The 20,268-nt window shown below is 37.3% G+C and overlaps 1 protein-coding gene across 14 annotated transcripts in view; it reads left to right on the forward strand.

Moving 5' to 3' along the window:
* Positions 1–20,268, forward strand: part of STAG1 (STAG1 cohesin complex component) — a 438,539-nt gene that overhangs the window by 152,988 nt on the left and 265,283 nt on the right. For all 14 annotated transcript variants that reach the window (XM_035278838.3, XM_078354162.1, XM_078354165.1 and 11 more), the window contains one exon: positions 2,365–2,529. In XM_035278838.3, the coding sequence (XP_035134729.1) occupies positions 2,365–2,529 (165 nt within the window). Of the gene's footprint in view, positions 1–2,364; positions 2,530–20,268 lie in introns of those variants that run through there.

Below are 20,268 nucleotides of genomic sequence, written 5' to 3' on the forward strand. Positions count from 1 at the left end.
TCCTAGCACTTTGGGTAGTGAGGCTGGTGGATCACTTGAGGTCAGGAGTTAGAGACCAGCATGGCCAACATGGTGAAATCTTGTCTCTACTAAAAACACGAAACTTAGTTGGGTGTGGTGGCAGATGCATGTAATCACAGCTACTCTGGCTGCTGAGGTAGGATAATCACTTGAACCTGGGAGGTGGACATTGCAGTAATTGAGATGGTGTCACTGCATTCCACCCTGGGTAACAGAGCAAGACTCCCTCTCAAAAAAAAAAAAAAAGGAAAATTGAAATAAAGTATGGCTTTTGTTAGTATATCAATATTGCTTTATTGTCACAAATGTACCATACTAATGTAATATGTTAATTATAGGAGTAACTAGATGTGAAGTATTTAGGAATTCTCGATACTATCTTTATAACTTTTTTTTATAATTTAAAGGTTTTTTAAAAAGCTTATTTAAAAATTAAGCAATTAACACTATTAATCCATACACAGAAATGGTTAGAGAGCCAGTAACCATCAGCAAATATGAAAAGAGTACCACACTGTCAGGAACACAGTAAAAGCAAATGCAGGGAGCAGGTACTATAATAAGGAAAATAAACCACTCCAAGCTGTGCCTTGTATTGTTCCTCTGGTACCTTGCTTTTAAAAAGCCTAATACCACAGCAGGTGGCAAAAGATAAATGTTTACAGGGTCCAGCTTTAGTATGAAAAAGCAGTACAAATAAGGGTGGATTTGGAGATGAGAGACAATAAATCGATAGTGGAACAGGCATCTCATGGGAATGAATTAAATTAATTAAGGGCATAAGGATTTAGAAGAGAAGATGCTTAGGGGAGACCTCTAGGTAATACTTCCAGGTAGGAAACACAGGGAGGGAAAAATAACTGAAAGGAAAGGAAAGAAAATATTGTCTGTTAAGAGAGTTTCAAAAATGTCTATTGTATTTAGCAACATTGGTGTCACTGATGAGTTTGGTAAAGCAGCAACCATAGAATGAGTTTGTGTATGAATGAATGAAATTGACAGGAATAGATATAGTGACTGCCAACAATTTTTTCAAATGATCCTTGGCCCCAAAGGTGAGATTATAGATAAAATTATAGCAAGTATTAACTTTGTAAAATAAAGTTGGGGGCAGGGAATGTTATGCTAATTGAAGAATGTAAGCTCCATCAGGGCAAGAGTGTTTGTCTATTTGTTAATTGCTGTATTGTCAGTACCTGAAATAGTTCCAGATATGTTCAGCATATTTGTTGCATGACTAAGAAATACTTGAGCATTTCAGTAGAAGGAGAAGTTGAATATATGGCATTTCCCAGAAGTATTTTTGTGCAAGATTTCTGAAGAAGTAGGAGAGTATCAACGAAGGTATGCAGAATGAAGGTTAAAATAATCAGCATTGGCATTATTATTGTACAGACCACTAAGGCAATTTTTAAAACGTTATCTAGGTGTGGTGGCTCATGCCTTTAATCTCAGCATTTTGGAGGCCAAGGTGGGTGGATGTTGGAAATAGTTGCTCAGTGCCGCAAAGAAAAATTAGCACTTGAGATCTTTCTGCAACGCGAATTTTACTTCCTGGAGTACAGGAAGGGTACCCTTGCTATACATTGTGTCACAAGAGGACAAAGAACAAAGGAAAACACACAGATTTATTTCTTACACATTTGGGGTTGTCCTTACTGCTGTGTCTGATCTCCATTGGCTGGAGGTTGGCTAACAACTTAAAACTTTTCTAAACAGGTAAAAGCGATGAAGAGCTGGGACGTGTCTATGAGCACATTCAGCACAGATATCTTGGTTAAAGTATAAAGACATAGAATATACTACGTGCCCGTAAGCATGGCACATCCAACATCTACATGGATAGGACTTAACAAAGTTATTAGCACACTTATTCTAGCAAGAAAGAAATTTTAAAAAGGAACTTTTCTACTTCCCATAGCAGATCATTGGAGGTCAGGAATATGAGATCAGCCTGGCCTCACACATGGTGAAACTTGTCTCTACTGAAAATAAAAAAATTAAATGGGCGTGGTGGCAGGGTCTGTAATTCCAGCTACTCGGGAGGTTGACAGGAGACTCGCCTAAACTCAGGAGGCAGATGCTGCAGTGCGCCAAGATTGTGCCACTACACTCCGTCTTGGGCGACAAAGCAATGCTCTGTCTCAAACAAAAGAAAAAGTTACCTTTATACCTTTTTATGTATAAACTTATGTTTTGTTCTTTGAACTTTTTTTTAATCACTAAGAAGAAATTTTAAAGTTTCTTTTAGTTAGGGATTATATTTATTTGTAGTACTGATCGTTTTCTATAAAGCAAAATAAACCTGAATTGAATGTAATTTTTAAAAATTTTTTTATTCAGTCTACAAATAAGAAACCTCGAAAATCTCCAGGTGAGAAGAGCAGAATTGAAGCTGGAATTAGAGGAACAGGCCGTGGAAGAGCTAATGGACACCCTCAACAGAATGGCGAAGGGGAACCTGTCACATTATTTGAGGTGGTGAAACTGGGGAAAAGTGCAATGCAGGTAAATTTAAAGTTTTTATTTCACATATAAAGCAATACAGTTAATAACCTATGTGGAATCAGTTAGTGTATATATTGGCATTTATATACTATTGAATATGTAAGAAACCTTTTGGTTTATCTTGAAAGGTTTTTATTTTGGTTTGTTTTGTAAAGAGTGTCAGGAAAGGTACTTTTTTTAACAGTAACATGTACTTTTGTTTAAATTGTACTAAGTAAAAAGATCTACTAGAAGCTACCCAAGATAATTTTATTGTCTTGATGTATTTTTGAATTTTGAATCAGGTTTTGAATCTGATTTAGTATAAGTAACATGTGTCTCACAGAATATTTGAAAGAAGAAAGGATGCCAGGTGCAGTGGCTCACGCTTGTAATTCCAGCACTTTGGGAGGCTGAGGCAGGTGGATCTCGATGTCAGGAGTTTCAGACCAGCGTGGCCAACTGGTGAAACTCCATCTCTACTAAAAACACACACACAAAAATACAAAAATTAGCTGGGCATTGTGGTGCACGCCTGTGAGGCTGAGGCATGAGAATTGCTTGAACCCAGGAGGCAGAGGTTGCAGTAAGCAGAGATTGTACCACTGCACTCCAGCCTGGGCAATAGAGTGAGACTTGGCCTCAAAAAAATAATGATAAAAATAAAAAGGATATTAAAAAAGTATTCTTAAATAGTCAATTAGGAATAACCAGAATTATTTCATGGTTATTTTGTGCATTTATGTGACCATTTATAACTTCCTTACTCTTTTATCTCTTCTCATTTATTTCCCAAATATTACAATATTCTTCAGGAGCTCCATTCATACTAATGCATTCATTATTAAGAGTGAACGATAATTATTTTTCTTTAGTGTGTCAATATTTCTGTCACTATCATAAAATGTGTTTATTATTTATGTTTACATCTACATATTTAAAAAATTTTAAATGCTAGAGGTGGAATTATTTGGCTAATGGGTATTTTTAAACTGTGAGATGAATAAATACTGTGTTTCTCCCAAAAATTATACTAGTTCACCTTTCACAAGAAGTGTACAGGAGAATTGCTTGAACCCAGGAGATGGAGGTTGCAGTGAGCTGAGATTGTGTCACTGCACTCCAGCCTGGGTGACACAGCAAGACTCCATCACAAAAAAAAAATGTTTTAAGTAATTGTGAAACAGAATTACTTTTAGAACTAGAACAGGCAACATTTCATTAGCATACTTTCTATTATATTTTTAACCTATATTTCTTTTTGAAGCCCTTAAGGGTGTTTAGTGTTTCTTTCTTTTTATGTGTGTTACCAGATTGATGTTTTGTGTTCAAGAGTTTTGGAATTTGTGTGGGCAGGGAAGGAGGTGGAATTGTGGGATGATGCTAAATGGTGAAACATGTATTTAAGTTACAGTTGTACCCAAAGCAATGGATGACAACATGTAAATTATATAAGTTTAATATAAAAATAGATTTGTGACCTTTTGTCATTAAGCTTGACAATTTATTCATTATGCTTTTTTTTCCCCGAAACAGAGTCTCCCTCTGTAGTGCAGATTGGAGTGCAGTGGCATGATCTTGGCTCACTGCAACTTCCACCTCCCAGGTTCAAGCGATTCTCATGCCTCAGCCTCCCAAATAGCTGGGATTATAGGTATGGGCCAGCACGCCCAGCTAATGTTTGTATTTTTAGAAGAGACGGGGTTTTATTATGTTGGCCAGGCTGGTGTCAAACTCCTGACCTCAAGTGATTCACTAACCTCTGCCTTTCAGAGTGCTGAGATTACAGGCATGAGCCACCATGCCCAGCCTCATTATACTTTAATAGAAGAATTGTTAACATGGTACAGAAGCATTAATTTTAAAGCCCTTTTCTGTTGCTTCCCACCTTTAGGTAGAAAAACAAGCAGAAAAATGTATTTTTATGTAAAATTTCAGTAATTGCATTTCAGGTATATTGCTTTTTTTTCTTCTTCTTTACAAGGAGCATTGCTCTGTCAGCAGGAGTGTTGCTCTGTACAGTGGGGCAACCTCTGCCTCCCTGGTTCCTACCTCAGCCTCCCGAGTAGCTGGGGCTACAAACTTGCACCATGAAACCCAGCTAATTTTTGTATTTTTAGTAGATATAGGGTTACACCATGTTGGCCAGGGTGGTCGCAATCTCGTGACCTTTTGATCTGCCCAGCTTGGCTTCTCAAAGTGTTGGGATTACAGGCGTAAGCCACCGTGCCGGGCTTTGCTTCCTTTTTTTTTTTTTTTTTTAATGTAAGTCAATTTTATCAGATATTTGTTTATGTAAAAATACTTTTCATGCGTATTGTATTAAAGCTTAGTGCCAGCCCTTATTTAATATTAGCAAATTGTTATCATCTCTATTTGAAATAAAACATTGACCAATGGAAGTGTTTTCAGTTTTATTCACAGTATTCTATTCATCCACATTACTCTTTTCTAATTATACTCTTTTATACTGTGTCTCTTCTACTGAAACTTTATTTATTTATTTATTTTTTTGAGAAAGAATCTTTATTGCCGAGGCTGAGGTGCAGTGGACAGTGTCAGCTCACTGTAACTTCTGCCTCCTAGGTTCAAGCGATTCTGCTGCCTCAACCTCCCAAGTAGCTGGGATTACAGGCGCCTGTCACCATGCCCAGCTCATGATTCTTTCCCCTTTTATATTTAGTATAGATGGGCTTTCACCATGTTGACAAGGCTGGTCTCAAACTCCTGACCTCAAGTGATCTGCCTGCGTCAGCCTCCCAAAGTGCTGGCATTATGAGCATGAGTTACTGCTCCTAGCTATCTTCTGCTGAAACTTTCTGGTCCTCATTTTCTAAAAGATAATGATTAGTAGCCAGGACTCTGGTACCTTCCATAATTTGGTTTTAGCCCATTTTTAAACTTCGTCTCACTGTTTCTGTCTTGAAATCTGCTTCATTTTATTTTTACTTTACTGTAATTTTCTTACATTTTTACTAGCGATATTTAAAATAATTTACAAACTTTTGTAAGTTTTTTTTGATGTGGCAGTCTGTTGTGCACATTTTTTTCTGAATTTGCCTTCTTAGTTTTTATTATTTGTGCAGTAATTCCTAAAATACCTGGATCATGATTTGTTTAACTAGATTTTATTTAAACTGTTTGCAGTATTATTTTATTAAAAATAGTACTTCTTTAGGCTGGGTACAGTGGCTCATGCCTGTAATCTCCGCACTTTGGGAAGCCGAGATGGGCGGATCACAAGGTCAGAAGTTCAAGACCAACCTGGCTGATATGCTCAAGTCTCGTCTCTACTAAAAATACAAAAAAGAAATTACCAGGTATGGTGGTGCATGCCTGTAATCTCAGCAACTTGAGGCTGAGACAGGAGAATTGCTTCAACTGGGAGGCGGAGGTTACAATGAGCCGAGATCATGCCACTGCACTCCAGCATGGTGGACAGAGCAAGACTCGATCTCAGATAGATAGATAGATAGATAGATAGATAGATAGATAGATAGATAGATAGATAATACAAGCAGACATCAGTGTTTTAGAAACAAAGTATTTCTGTTGTTTGTGTGGAAGAAAACTACAAAGTGATGAACAGGATCGAGTTAGGGCGGAGAAGCAGATACTTACAGCCAGGAGTTTGACTTTTGAGTGTTAAAGTACTTCATGAAGAATAGGAGAATAGAATCAGACTTGTTATATGAAGCCAAGGCCTAATGGGAGTCTCCCTATTTGTAAAGCAGGCTGAAAGAAAGTGCCAATAGCTACTACATAGGCTTATGTTTAGAGTAATCATGTATCTTAAGTTGCCTTTGAGACTCCCTGTTTGTGCTTGTTGTTCATTTATTTATTATTAAGGACTCCTTTTATATTCAGAAGGGTAGTAGTTTGCATAGAAATTTATATTAAAATACTACTTACAGCAAATCAAAAGCTGAGGAAAGGGTGAAGACAGACATAATTTTTATAACTGACACCTGAATTGAAATGTCTGTTCATTTGGTTGGTGACTGGATGGGTGAAAATTCCCAGTGTTGTCTTAGGGAAGAGTCTGAAAATTCCCACTGTTGTCTTAGGGAAACCACATATGATCTGCTTCTGCTAAGGAGGTAATCACAGAAACATTAGAGGAAGGGATAAATAATAAGTATGTTGAAGATGCTAGAGGGACGAAAGAAGAAATTCTGTCTTGCACAAAATAGGAAACAGATGAAACAAGATATGAAAAAGGAGCAGTCTCGAAAATTGAAAACTCTCAAAGTAAGAAAATCAGTACATTATGTTACTAAGGAAAAATACTACATTAGGTGCCATGAGAGGGAGAATTTAAGTATTGGCATTTATTAGACATTCACTTAGAATATAACCCAGAGAAATAAGGAGGTAAGAAAACATGAAAGAGGTATTTAACGACTTTGCTATGAATCGAAGGGCTCCAAAATATGCCAGGGGAAGAGATCAGAGGTAAGATAAGAGATAAAGGGTTTATTTTGTTTTGCAACTTTCAGGGGTACATGTGCAGGGTGTGCAGGTGTTTTACATAGGTAAATGTGTGCCATGGTGGTTTGCTGCACAGATCATCTTATCACCTAGGTATTCAGCCCAGCATCCATTAGCTATTCTTTTGGATGCTCCCTCCTCCCACTCCCTACCCTCCGACAGGGCAATGTGTTTAGGTGTTCTCATCTGTTGGGGGAAGCAGCACAGGAGAAAGGACCTACAGAGTGCCTGTATAAACTGGTTATGAGTAACATATAAATTGGGAATAGCAAACTGTGGCAAACTGCAGGAAGCCTCTCGGGAGGCAAACTTCTTCATGCCTCATGTTCCTGGTGTGGGATGACATAGGCTCTGTTACCATAAACACTGTGCTCAAGGACGCAACACCCCTTCGTAGCACTAAGACGTAATGAGACTTGTAGGCTCCTTGTAAGGCCCATGCTCCACTAGCTGCACATGGATAGTAGGCTAAAGATAATCACACGTTTTTCTTTTGTGAAACTCCCAAACTTCCACTGTTACCAATCTTTAGAATGACACACCAGTTTCTTCTCACTGATTCAGTTCCAGCTCACTGATTCACCCCACCATCATGTTATCCTCTCCCCACCATCAGTCCACCACCTACCGTATAGATCAAAGTGATGGTAACCAGTAAATACTGTAGGAAATCAGAGCTCAGGGCCTTCACTGCCTCCACTACAAGTGATGGCCCCTTGGTCCACTTTCATTCTTAATCTGTCTTTTTCTCATTTCTCTGTCACCACTGAACTTGGGTTACCCACGGGTGATGGGGCTGGTTCCCTACATTTTGGTGTCCAATGTGTGGGGCTCCCTACGTGATCAGTCAGCTCCTACTTATAAGTAAGAACATGCAGTGTTTGGTTATCTGTTTCTGCATTACTTTGCTGAGGATAATGGCTTTCATCAGGATGTATGCAAAGGACGTGATCTCGTTCCTTTTTTTTTTTTTTTTTTTTTTAAAGACAAAGTCTCGTTCTGTTGCTCAGACTGGAGTGCAGTGGCATGAGGCGTGATCTGAGCTTAGGGCAACCTCCATCTCCTGGGTTCAAGTGACCTCCCACCTCAGCCTCCCAAGTTGATGGGATTATAGGTACATGCTGCCATGCCCAGCTTATATTTTTATTTTTAGTAGATATAGGGTTTTGCCATGTTACCCTGGGCTGGTCTTGAAATCCTGGATTCAAGTGATCCTCCTACTTCAACCTTCAAAAGTACTGAGGTTACAGGATTGAGCCAACACCCACGTGGCGTAGTCTCATTCATTTTAATGGCTGCATAGTATTCCATGGTGTATATATACCATATTTTCTTTAATCTATGATTCTTGGGCATTTGGGTTTATTTTATGTCTTTGCTATTGTGAATAGTTAACATACATGTGCATGTATCTTTATAATAGAACGATTTATATTCCTTTGAGTATATACTTAGTAATGGGATTGCTGGGTCAAGTGGCATTTCTGCCTTTAGTTCTTTGAGGAATCACCACACTGTCTTAGATACAGTGTTTGAAGAGATAAGTTTGGAGAAATTTTCATATTTCCTTTGTTCCAAAGTTTGTTCTCAAGAGTGAGCAAGGTAAGTGAAAATAATGACATAGCTGTAAATAGTATAGTATAACTGAAATATTAAGGAAATCTTGAAAGATTGCATTGAGGAATGTCTGATCTTTTTCTTTATAATGCAGTTAATGTTGAAATACACAGTATTTCAACACAGTAAAGTCTCCTGGTAAATTGTATTACATTTGGAAGAAAAAAAGGTGATTTTTAAAAGTTTGTATTAAAGAAGAAACATACAGAGTTGTAATATGAATATTAGTGAAAGAAATGTTAGTGAAAATGTTGGAGCCAGCTAAAGCATTACTTGTACAGATTTGTCATCTTGAGGGCATTGATGCTAAGCAAAAGCAAAAGAAACTAGAAAAAAGAAAAACAGGAAACCTTACGTTACTGTGAGGAAAGGCACAATAAAGGTAGAAATGGAAATAAAATAGAAAGGTTAAAGAAGGTTAGCTAAACCCACCAAATATTTAATAAGTTCAGTAAAATTTTAAGACCAGGAGGTTTTATCTTAGGAATACCAAGATGGTTTAATATTAGAAAATCTTTTACTATAATGTACCAAATAATCATATTACAAGAGGAAAAACACCTATACTTACCTGAAGTGATGTAAGAAGTTTAGAAAAATCATGTGACAAAATACAGCTATTAGTTTTTGTTTTTGTATTTTAATAGAGTGGGGTTTCACCCTGTTGGCCAGGCTGGTCTTGAACTCCTGGCCTCAAGTGATCCACCTGCCTCGACCTCCCAAAGTGCTGGGGTTACAGGCATGAGCCACCACGCCTGGCCAATAGTTTTTATAAACAGAAACTTTTGATAAATTAGGAGCAAGAGGAAACTTTTTTAGCTTTGTAAAGTTTATCTTCCCCAAACCTACAGCTCAGATTATGTCATTTTTAACAGTGAAATTTAGGTGTATTCCTAGGATACAGACATTATCACTGCTGTTCATTACTGGAACACCTAATCAATGTATTGAAAAAAAAAATGAAAGAAAGAAGAGCTATAGCAATTGGAAAGGAAGATGCAAAAGTATCCATATCGGAAGAGGATATAATTGTGTTGAAAGAGAAACTGTAGACTGTTAAAACTAATGAGATTGTTCAGCAACATTCCTGGATAGAAAATTAAAATTGAAAAAATCAATAGCCTATTGTATGGCATTAATAACCAATTAGAACAAGTAATTGGAAACAAGAGCATATTCAAAATAGAAGTAAAATCAATGAAGTACAAAAGAAAAATCGAATAAAAAGTTTTGGTGGAACAGAATAAAATACTGTTTTCAAAACCCATCATATTGAGAGGTGTAACCATATCAATATTCAGCAAGGATAGAACCAGCTAGTGGAAGTACCGATCTGTGTACAGATTCTCCTTTGGAGAATATTTTAGTAATATCAAGAAGAGTTGAATGACTAACTGTCCTGCTTTTATTCATTCAGTAGGTATTTAATGAGTGTTTATACTGTGGAAACCACTTTTTTCTTCTTTTCTTTACTAAGAATATAACATTGAGGAAAACCAATTCAATTTCTAGCTATAACCTCTGGTTAAAATTTTTTTACATGTATATAAAAGGCATGTATAGTAATGAATATTTATTCATTGCTTTGTTTATACTAGCAAAAAAGAAAAAAGGTAAAAACCCCAAATTTCTGTAGTAAACAGGATAATTGATAAATTGTGGCATATTTAAACTCTTAATTTTTTTTTTAAAAGATGTCGTCTCGCTCTGTCGCCCAGACTGGGGTGCAGTGGCATGATCTCAGCTCACTGTAACCTCTGCCTCCCAGGTTCCAGTGATTCTTGTGCCTCAGCCTCCTAAGTAGCTGAGATTCTAGCATGCAGCACCATGCTTGGCTAAGTTCTTTGTATTTTTAGTAAAGATGAAGTTTTCCTTTGTTGGCCAAGCTGGTCTTGAACTACTGGCCTCAAGCAGTTTGCCTGCTGGGATTACAGATGTGAGCCTCCTACCTGGCCTGAAATTCTTTAATGTATTTAAAATGAGTAAACTAGAGTCCTAGGTACCACTATGGATAAATTTTAAAAATGGGTTTTAAGAGTCCAATGAGTATTGCAGACTGATGCATAACACATGATGCTATAGTACTTATAAATTATGAACAAACATATGCTTAAGGTTATTTAACATCATGTTTTTTATATTGATTACTTTTTGAAAAGATAGGGGGAAAAGGATAGGACAAAGGTTTATATGATATACAGGTATACCTCAGAGATACTGTGGGTTTTGTTCCAGCGAGTCATACAAACTTTTTGGCTTTCTAGTACATATAAAAATTATATTTACCCAAAATGTATTGTGTGTACAATATTATATCTGAAAAAGCCAATGTTCATACCTTAATTTAAAATATTTTTTTAAATGCTAATGATTATCTGAGCCTTCAGTGAGTCATAATCTTTTTGCTAGTATGAAGTCTTGACGTTGAGAGCTGCTGACTGATCAAGGTGGTGGTTGCTGATGTATGGGGTGTCTGTGGCAGTTTTCTAAAACAAGACAACAATGAAGTTTTTGTGTCAGTTGACTCTTCCTTTCGTGAAAGATTTCTCTATAGCATGCAGTGCTGTTTGATAGCATTTTACCAGATAACTGTTTTTCAAAATTGGAGGCTGTTTTCTGAAACCCGGTCACTACTTTATCATATAAATTTATGTAATATTCAAAATCCTTTTTTGCCATTTCAACAATGTTCACAGTGTCTTCACCAGGAGTAGGAGTTTGGTAGGCAGTAGCAGAAGATGTTTCTTAATTTAGAAACAGGAAATGCAAAGATAAAAATCTGTTTTCCGAATATAGAGGACATAAGATGCCCTTCTAAAAGTAGATCTGAGAGAGACTACATTCTGTCCATTGAATGTTTTGACTTTTTCTGAAATTGATGGTATTTTAAAAATGACTTGTTTTTATTTTCATTTTTGGAAATGCCTTTCTGGGAGCAATTTAGATGATGATTTGGTGAGCAAGTAAGGGTGGAATCAGAGCAATTAAAGGCTTTTTTTGTTTTGTTTAAAAAACATTGATCCATTAGAGACCTAATGAAAATTTAAATGTATTGAAGGTTAGTGAGAATGGAGAGGAAGTGACAGATTCTGCATATATTAAGGCTCTGGAATGATTCTGAAAGATGAGAAAGAGGAAGGAATCTAAGATGATCCCTAGTTGTTCGACTTGGTTGTATTTACCAAGTTTGTGGGAATATAAGTATTGGAAGATGGCTATGAGAATAGTTTGGACATTCTGACTTTACATGTTGAATTTTGGAAGTTTCAAGCTATATATTTAGTCTAAGTGATACTTTTTGCTTTAGTAGTTATGAGTTAGCACTTAAGTGAATTTCTGTAATCCATTGGTGTTTTCATTTTGTACACCTAGATATCAACTAAAAAAGTTAGACTGTAGGACCGGGCATGATGGCTTAGTCCTGTAATCCAAGCACTTTGAGAGGCTGAGACAGGCAAGTCTCTGGAGCCCAGGAGTTTGAGACCAGCCTGGGCAACATGGCAAAACCCAGTCTTAATCAAAATAGAAAACGTAGCCAGGTATGGTAGCATGTGCCTGTAGTCCCAGCTACTCAGGAGGCTGAGGTGTGAGAATCACCTGAGCTTGGAAAGTGATGATTGAGCCATTGTACTTCAGCCTGGGCAACGGAAGTGAAACTCTGTTAAAAAAAAAAAAAAAAGGAAAGAATGTTGGAGTATTCGTTTATTCATTCAACAAATATTCCAAGCTAATTGGGTTAGGCACAAGGGCTACACTATTAATTAAACTCACCTGACCCTTATCTTCATGGACTTTCCAATCTTGGAAACAGGAATCATTTATACTAATCAAATGATTTATTAATATACAATTACAAACTGTTGATTAACACTAAGCAAACTTTCTTTACACTATCACTTAGTGTAGTGATAACAACAGCTTATGTAAATAAGGAACTGGTGTAAGCCTAAAAATTAAGTATACCTAGTAAGACAATTTGGTCTTCTGTTTGCTTTTGACAACTGACTTTGAAGGTGAAACTATTTTTGTCCATTTAAATATGATTGGGTAAGAGGTAGGTGTCTTAGAGATTATGATCATTCTCTCTCCCTTAGGGAGTAAGCTTTCTTCTAGTGTCAAAGAAAAGTATGGACTTTTATAGTGACATTGGTTTCTTCCAGCCTCCGAATTATAAATGGATTAAATGTAGTCGCTTTGTATCATCAAACAGAGAGGAATTCAAGGAAAAAGGAAAGCAGCTGTGGGTTTATTTAAATTCCACCTGTTAATTTTTAAGTGTTAGAACTGGCAGTTACATAGTAACTGTAATAGGACTTGTATGCATTTCTGAGCTATTAAGAGAATGGATAAAAGTGTTTTAATAATTTTCTGATGGTCATTGAATGAAAGCTTGAAAGTTTCAAGAAGTATTAAAGTGGCCCAAGAATGTCTAAGGATTGTAATTATAAACAAATGATACTCAGACATTAGATGAGAGGACACATATACTATTGATTACAATGAAACTTTATGACAAAGATGGGGAGAGCACATCGAAAGACAAAAATACTATAATGAAATTAAGGAGAAAAATTTTATGGAACTAAGCAAGTATAAGTACTTGAATAGAATTAATACATGAGTATGTAATACAATAAATGTGTTATTAGCTATAACTGCTACAGTGCAAAATGTTGGGTACAGAATTTAAAATGTTATAATATTCTAAATGTTTAGAGTTTTTGCCTGAAGATAAAATTGGAAAACTGAAAATAACAGTTGTTTAAACAAGGTTGACGTTTATTTCTTTTATATGGAAAAGATCATAGATATGTGATCTTTCCCATGGGGACCAGTAGATTGTGAAATAATTGAAATTCTTAATATTTTATTGTAATTTTAGCAGTATACCTTTTGATGTTTTTCAAAACTGGATTTTCTATTTAAAAAAGGAAGAAGCTGCTAAGGCAACACAATGGGAGGTAGCTGACTCTAGGTCTTTATTCCAAGCCCCCTATGGATAATACCCTTCTGTGCTACCTAGTTGTCATTTCTCTTTCCTGACCCTGGTGAGCAATCTGGGCCTAATGCTTCTTAGTACTGGTGAGGGCCAGACATATTACACCTAATGTATACCATAAACAAGTTAATGTGCTGTGAGGTAGCGGGCAGAGTGAGTACACTGCAGTCTTAGGCATTGGACTTTTGAGAGGAACTGTTTGAGTTTGTATCCCTTATTTCTGAAAAGATGTGTGAGTGACCAGAGCATGGTGAACTTTATTGAGCATACCTTTTTGGATGATGATTGCCTGTCTAATGTTACCCAGCTTTGTTAAAAAGTATATTTAAAGGCTAGTGGCAGCCAGGTATCATTGTGTTGCTGGGTGAACCTAGTGAGCATCCACAATTTGGAAAATGAAGATCTGAGCCAATGATAACAATACTCTTTTCACAAATTATTATTGCCTGGTTGTCTGTGCCTTTGAAGTCAGACAAAGAAGCTGAGTTGCCAGTGGCTTTTTTGTGACTGTTAACTGGCTCCATTCTAAGTACATGATAGTTGTGCAGTATAAGCAGTGCAACATCTATACCAAGTTGTAGCAGAAAATCTTTCAGAAGACTGCAGTGGACTTTGCTGGGCCCTGCCTATTTTGAGGGCTAAAGATAAATTACTCTTAGGCCTGTGGCAGCCCCAAAATGCAGTTGTATGAAGAGTCCTTCTGCTGGTAATCTCTATGTGGATAAGAAATTTCCACCTGCTTGTACACACCATGAAATATTTGGCAATTAACCTTAGCATTGTCATTATAGTGGTTCTGGTAATCATTGTTGCTGGCAGTTTAGTTCTGGTGATCACCATCAGGAGAAAGTTGGGGAAATATAAGAAAATAGAGATAAAGGATTGAGGGGTTTGAATATAATGGGCAAGTGTATTAGTTTGTTCTCACATGGCTATCAGGAAATACTTGAGACAGGGTAGTTTATAAAGAAAAGACATTTGATTTACTTGCAGTTCTGCATGGCTGCGGAGGCCCCAGGAAACTTACAGTCATGGTAAAAGGCACCTCTTTATAGGGCAGTAGGAGAGAGGAGTGCTAGCAGGGGAAATGCCAGATCTTGTGAGGACCATCAGATCTTGTGAGGACTCACTCACTGTCAAGAGAACAACATGGGGGAAACTGTCCCCATGATTCAGTTACCTCCCACTGGGTTTGTCCCCCAACACCTGGGGATAATGGGAATTACAATTCAAGTTGAGATTTGGGTAAGGACATAGCCAAACTTTGTCAGCAAGCATAGGTCTGTGGAAGGGAAGATATGAAGGGAGGGTTCAGGATCAATTCAGAGTGAAACTTAATTCTCAGCCCAAGGCAGATACTTCCTTCATCATCATCCCCAACTTCCCATTCTTTCTTTCCTCCCATTCTTGAGTTTGATGGTTTTCACCCAGAGCTACCTCTCTGGCTTCATGTCACAACCTTTCTTAAAGTGCTAATATATCTAATATTCTTTCTTCCTCTTGGTCTAGGGCTAAGAAATCTGACTCTTAAACTCAGCAAAGGCAGATATAAGAGGTCTCCATTGAATAATGTCTTTAATAGTATGTAAAATAAAAGTTTAAGATGATACCCCAGGGTTATTTCACAGTGATAGAATACATTTCGAAGGTTTAATTAGTTTATGTGAGGAACAGTGCTTTTCTTTCTTGCATTTAATTTTTTAAATTATCTATCTCTGTTTACAAATGGAAAGATTTGGCATCTTCATCCTGAATTCTACTTTATAGCTGTCATCTTGTTGAAAAGAAAATCTGACTTTATTCAAATTTGCACAATAGCCATATTTATTGTCTGTTATACTACTACCAATACATATGTTGGTGCTTCTTACTTAACAGATAACTTTTTTTTTCAATTAGAGATGGGGTTTCAGTGTTGTCCAGGCCGGTCTTGAACATCTGGGTTCAAGTGATCCGCTCACCTGAGCCTCTCAGGTAGCTGGGACTACAGGTTATATTGCTACCACACTCAGCCCAGGGAATCTTACTTTTTTCTGCTTAATTTTTTTCTTTCCTTTTTTTTCTTTTGGAAAAGTGACCCTGTCCACATACTGCCAGTGTTTATTCTGCAGGTCACTCTCATTAATGCTATTAGTAATATTTTATTATGTAAAAATGTTTTGTACATATTTTGTCTTTGGTAATTTTGCTTGTTATATTAATTTTACTTCCTTAATATAACAAATCTAATGAAATTTAATAAAACATGGGGAAGGCATAAAGTGAAAGATGGAGTTTGAATTCCAGTAAGATTATGCAAACAAAACAAAACAAAACACCCAATCAAAACCAATACAGCTTTTTGGGGGGATTCTTGTGAGAAGTTATGCATCATCAAAAAGAATAAATGAAACTTCACAGATAACTAATTGGATAAGTGAAATAGTTACATTAGTCAATGAACTATTAAACCAGGGCACATATTTTAGAACTGATTAATTAATTCGATCCTCAGAAATTTTCAGGTTTTATAACCCATGGTATTCTCTACAATTATATTTTTATAAAGCTAGCATCATCGATCCCCTTTAGCAATTCAGCCGAATTACCTTTATTCCCCTTCATTTTTTATACTCTACAGTTACAGCTCATCATCTTGTGCATGTCTTAGGCCAGTATTTGGAACTGGTCCAGGATGTTTTATAATAAGTCCTGGTCACATGAATAACTTTTAGGTTATCTGAGGATAAACGTAGGAGAGTGCTGAATATAAACTGCTTTTCTCCCAGTCTTTTTGTTTTTAGTCATGTGATATTTGAATTGTCTTCTGTTTCTCAGAGATACGTGTATATTTATTTTATTTATTTGTATTTTTTTGAGGTAGATTCTCACTCTTTATTTTGTCCAGACTGGAGTACAGTGGCGCAATCTCAGTTCACTGCAACCTCTGCCTCCCAGGTGCAAGTGATTCTCTTGCCTCAGCCTCCAGAGTAGATGTGTTTATAGGTGTGTACCACCACATCTGGCTATTTTTTGTATTTTTATTTATTATTTTTATTTTTTGAGATGGAGTCTCGCTTTTTCTCTCAGGCCAGAGGGCAGTGGCTTGATTCTGGCTTTCTGCAGCATCCACCTCCCAGGTTCAGGTGATTCTCCTGCTTCAGCCTCCTGAGTAGCTTGGGATGACCGATGCCTGCCACCATGCCTGGCTAATTTTTGTGTTTATAGTAGAGACAGGGTCTCACCATGTTGGCTAGGTTGGTCTTGAACTCCTGACCTTAAGTGATCCACCCGCCTTGGCCTTTCAAAGTGCTAGGATTACAGGCATGAGCCACTGCACCTGGCCTTTGTTGTTGTTGGTGTTGTTTCTGCCTGTCGTCCAGGGTGGAGTACAGTGGCGCAGTCTCAGCTCACTGCAACCTTCGCTTCCTGGGTTCAAGTGATTCTCCTGCCTGGTCTGTTTTTTGGGTTTTTTTTGTTTGGTTGGTTTTTTGAGATGGAGTCTTGCTCTGTCACCCAGGCTGTAGTACAGTGGTGTGCTCTTGGCTTACTGCAACATCTCCCTCCCAGATTCAGGCGATTCTCCTGCCTTAGGTTCCCAAGTAGCTGGGATTACAGGCACCTGCCACCATATCCGGCTAAAATTTGTATTTTTAGTAGAGACAGCATTTCATTATGTTGGCCAGGCTGGTCTTGAACTCCTGACCTCGTGATCTGCCCACCTTTGCCTTCCAAAGTGCTGGGATTACAGGTGTGAGCCACTACATCTGGCCTATTTTGGTTTTAAAAAGCCATTCAAGGCTGGGTGTGATAGTGCATGCCTATAATCCTAGCACTTTGGGAGGCTAAGGCAGACCGGATCATCTGAGGTCAGGAGTTGGAAACTGGCCTAACCAATGTGGTAAAACTCTGTCTCTACTAAAAATAAAAAAAAATTTGCTGGGCATGGTGGCACATGCCTGTAATCCCAGCTACTTGGGAGGCTGAGTCAGGAGAATCACTTGAACCTGGGAGACGGAGATTGCAGTGAGCAGAGATTGTGCCAGTGCACTACAACCTGGACAACGAGACCAAAACTACATCTCAAAAAAAAAAAAAAAAATGCCAGTCAGATATATCACTGGAAGATTGTGTACCAACTTTAGTGACACTAATGTTAATAAGTTCTGATAACCTACTACCATCGGGACTAGCCACTGTGTTAAGAATTTTTTATGAGGAAAAGATGTTAACATAAGAAGTATTGGATAAATTTTAAATCTTCCTTGGCCTTGATTAATCTTTACTCTTACTTTGACATAATATGTTAATTATAGACCATTTTTTGTTTTGTTTTTGAGACAGAGTTTTGCTCTTGTCAGCCAGGGTAGAGTGCAGTGGCGTAATCTCTGGTCACTGCAACCTCTGCCCTACCGGGTTGAAGCGATTCTCCTGCCCCAGCCTTCCGAGTAGCAGGGATTACAAGGGCCCACCACCATGCTCAGCTAATTTTTGTGTTTTTAGTAGAGGTGGGGTTTCACCATGTTGGCCAGGGTGGTCTTGAACTCCTGACCTCAGGTGATCCACCCACCTCAGCCTCCCAAAGTGCTGTGATTACAAGTGTGAGCCACCGCACCCAGCCTGGCTCATTTTTCTTTTTAAGTAGTTTAGTTCTGGTTTCCTTTTATTTTCCTAGAATGAAAAGTAATACACAGAATATACAGAATGTTTTAGGTCAAAACCTGTACATTGCTTTTTGTTTGTTTGTTTTTGTTTTTTTGAGACGGAGTTTCACTTTTGTTACACAGGCTGGAATACAAATGATGCGATCTTAGCTCCCTCCAACCTCCGCCTCTGGGTTCAAGTGATTCTCCTGCCTCGGTCCCCCGAGTAACTGGGATTACAAGCACCTGCCACCATGCCGGCTAATTTTTGTATTTTTAGTAGAAAAAGGGTTTCACCATGGTGGCCAGGCTAGTCTCATACTCCTCACCTCAGGTAATCCGTCTGCCTTGGCCTTGCGAAGAGCTGGGATTATAGACATGAGCCATCACACCCTGCTTAAAATTGCTTTTTTCATTTCATAGCTGTTTGAAAATCCTCAGATGATAGATTAATATTTACTTAAGAGCGAGGTTTTTTTTTTTATTTTTTTAACATAATTAGAAAGTCTCTGAAATTACCTTTGGATATTTTTACTTGTCTTAAATGAGTCTAGCAGCTACATTTATTGTTAACATGCTGTTAAAAAATACACTTTAAATCAGTAGCTTATCATTGATAGACAATTTCTTATTTATGTAACCATCCAATACCAGAGTTAGTGGTAGATATCTTCTCTTCATAGGATGATTCAGGTATCTAAGCCCCTTCCATTTTCTGGCTCTTCTTACCCCTAGAGCCTTCATGTTGTTTGCATTCATTTGGTTGGAAGGGGCGAGAGAAAGAGAAGCAGTGTCTACTTCTTAGAAGTCTTTGGTCCCTCTATTTACATTCCATTGATGGGAACTTACCACATACTCAGGTGAGCTAAGTAATGTATTCCATGGCTGGATGCTTGCTTCCCCATGTTAGTGCGTGCAGATTTGTCACACTACAGTTATTTTTAGGTAATTAGAAGGCATGCAGTAAATATTCTGCTTTTGTTTAGTTTCTCCAAAACACAGTAGATTATACAAGCTGCTGATGAGTGGTAGGATGAGAGCATTCACTGCCTTCAAGTTACTTAGAGCTAGAGCCTTGAAGGAACTTAAAAACTTTAATTAGGATTTTTCTCAGCCTCTGTTCAGTTACACCCAAAGATACCTACTGTTCTTCGTGAGTTTAGCTTTTAGCAAATATATTGATACTATTTTTCTGTACTTGCTGATTTCAGACATATGGTTTTAAATTAACATGGGTGTTTTAGATAATACTAAATCCCTTCATGATTTCTGCTAAATTATTTTCCAAAGGCTTTGTCCCTATATATGTAGAATTTTATACAGATTATCTAGGGTAGATCAAGTACGTAAAGAGATGACTAGTGTTTGTGATTATGATAGTCCTGTGTATTTGTGTGTGTGTGTGTGTGTGTGTGTGTGTGTGTGTATGCATAAACATACAGGATTATGCATTTTTTACTGGTTTTATCTAAGTAATGTTTAGGAAAAATGGACTTGATGTATTTACATACTTCATTTATGTTATTGTTTATAGATGTTTAAATGCATGAAATGTGGTGCTTTTTACTAGTTTCATTTTCAAAGAGGGAACCTAACTTATTTAATGCTCCTAGCCAAATTACCCTGCATGTACTCTCAGTAAGAATTGAAATACAGAAAACATTGCATGAATAAAGCTATATCCAGGTACAAATGAGATTTCTTAAAAATCCTTCCTTAGTAAATTTTTGTTGAATATGCTTGTGCAGTTTCTCATGTACACTAGCTTTAATCATATATAAAGGAGCATCTTTTCAAAAAACTAATTCACAATTGTTTCCAAACTACTAAAGCAAACTGAATGTTTGTTGATGGAATTTCTCACTATTTGCTAGGTTTTTTTTTTGCTTTTGAGATAGGAAGACCAAAGAGATTTGTTTTCATTAAAGTGATGACCTTTGATCTCAGTACAGGATTTCTTAATCTGGAGCGATTGCCAGAATTCTTGGAGAACGTGAACACAGATGGGGAGAGTGACTAAAAAATACTGAA

The sequence above is a fragment of the Callithrix jacchus genome, chromosome 17, assembly GCF_049354715.1.
Source record: "Callithrix jacchus isolate 240 chromosome 17, calJac240_pri, whole genome shotgun sequence".
In the NCBI taxonomy this organism is placed as follows: Eukaryota; Metazoa; Chordata; class Mammalia; order Primates; family Cebidae; genus Callithrix; species Callithrix jacchus.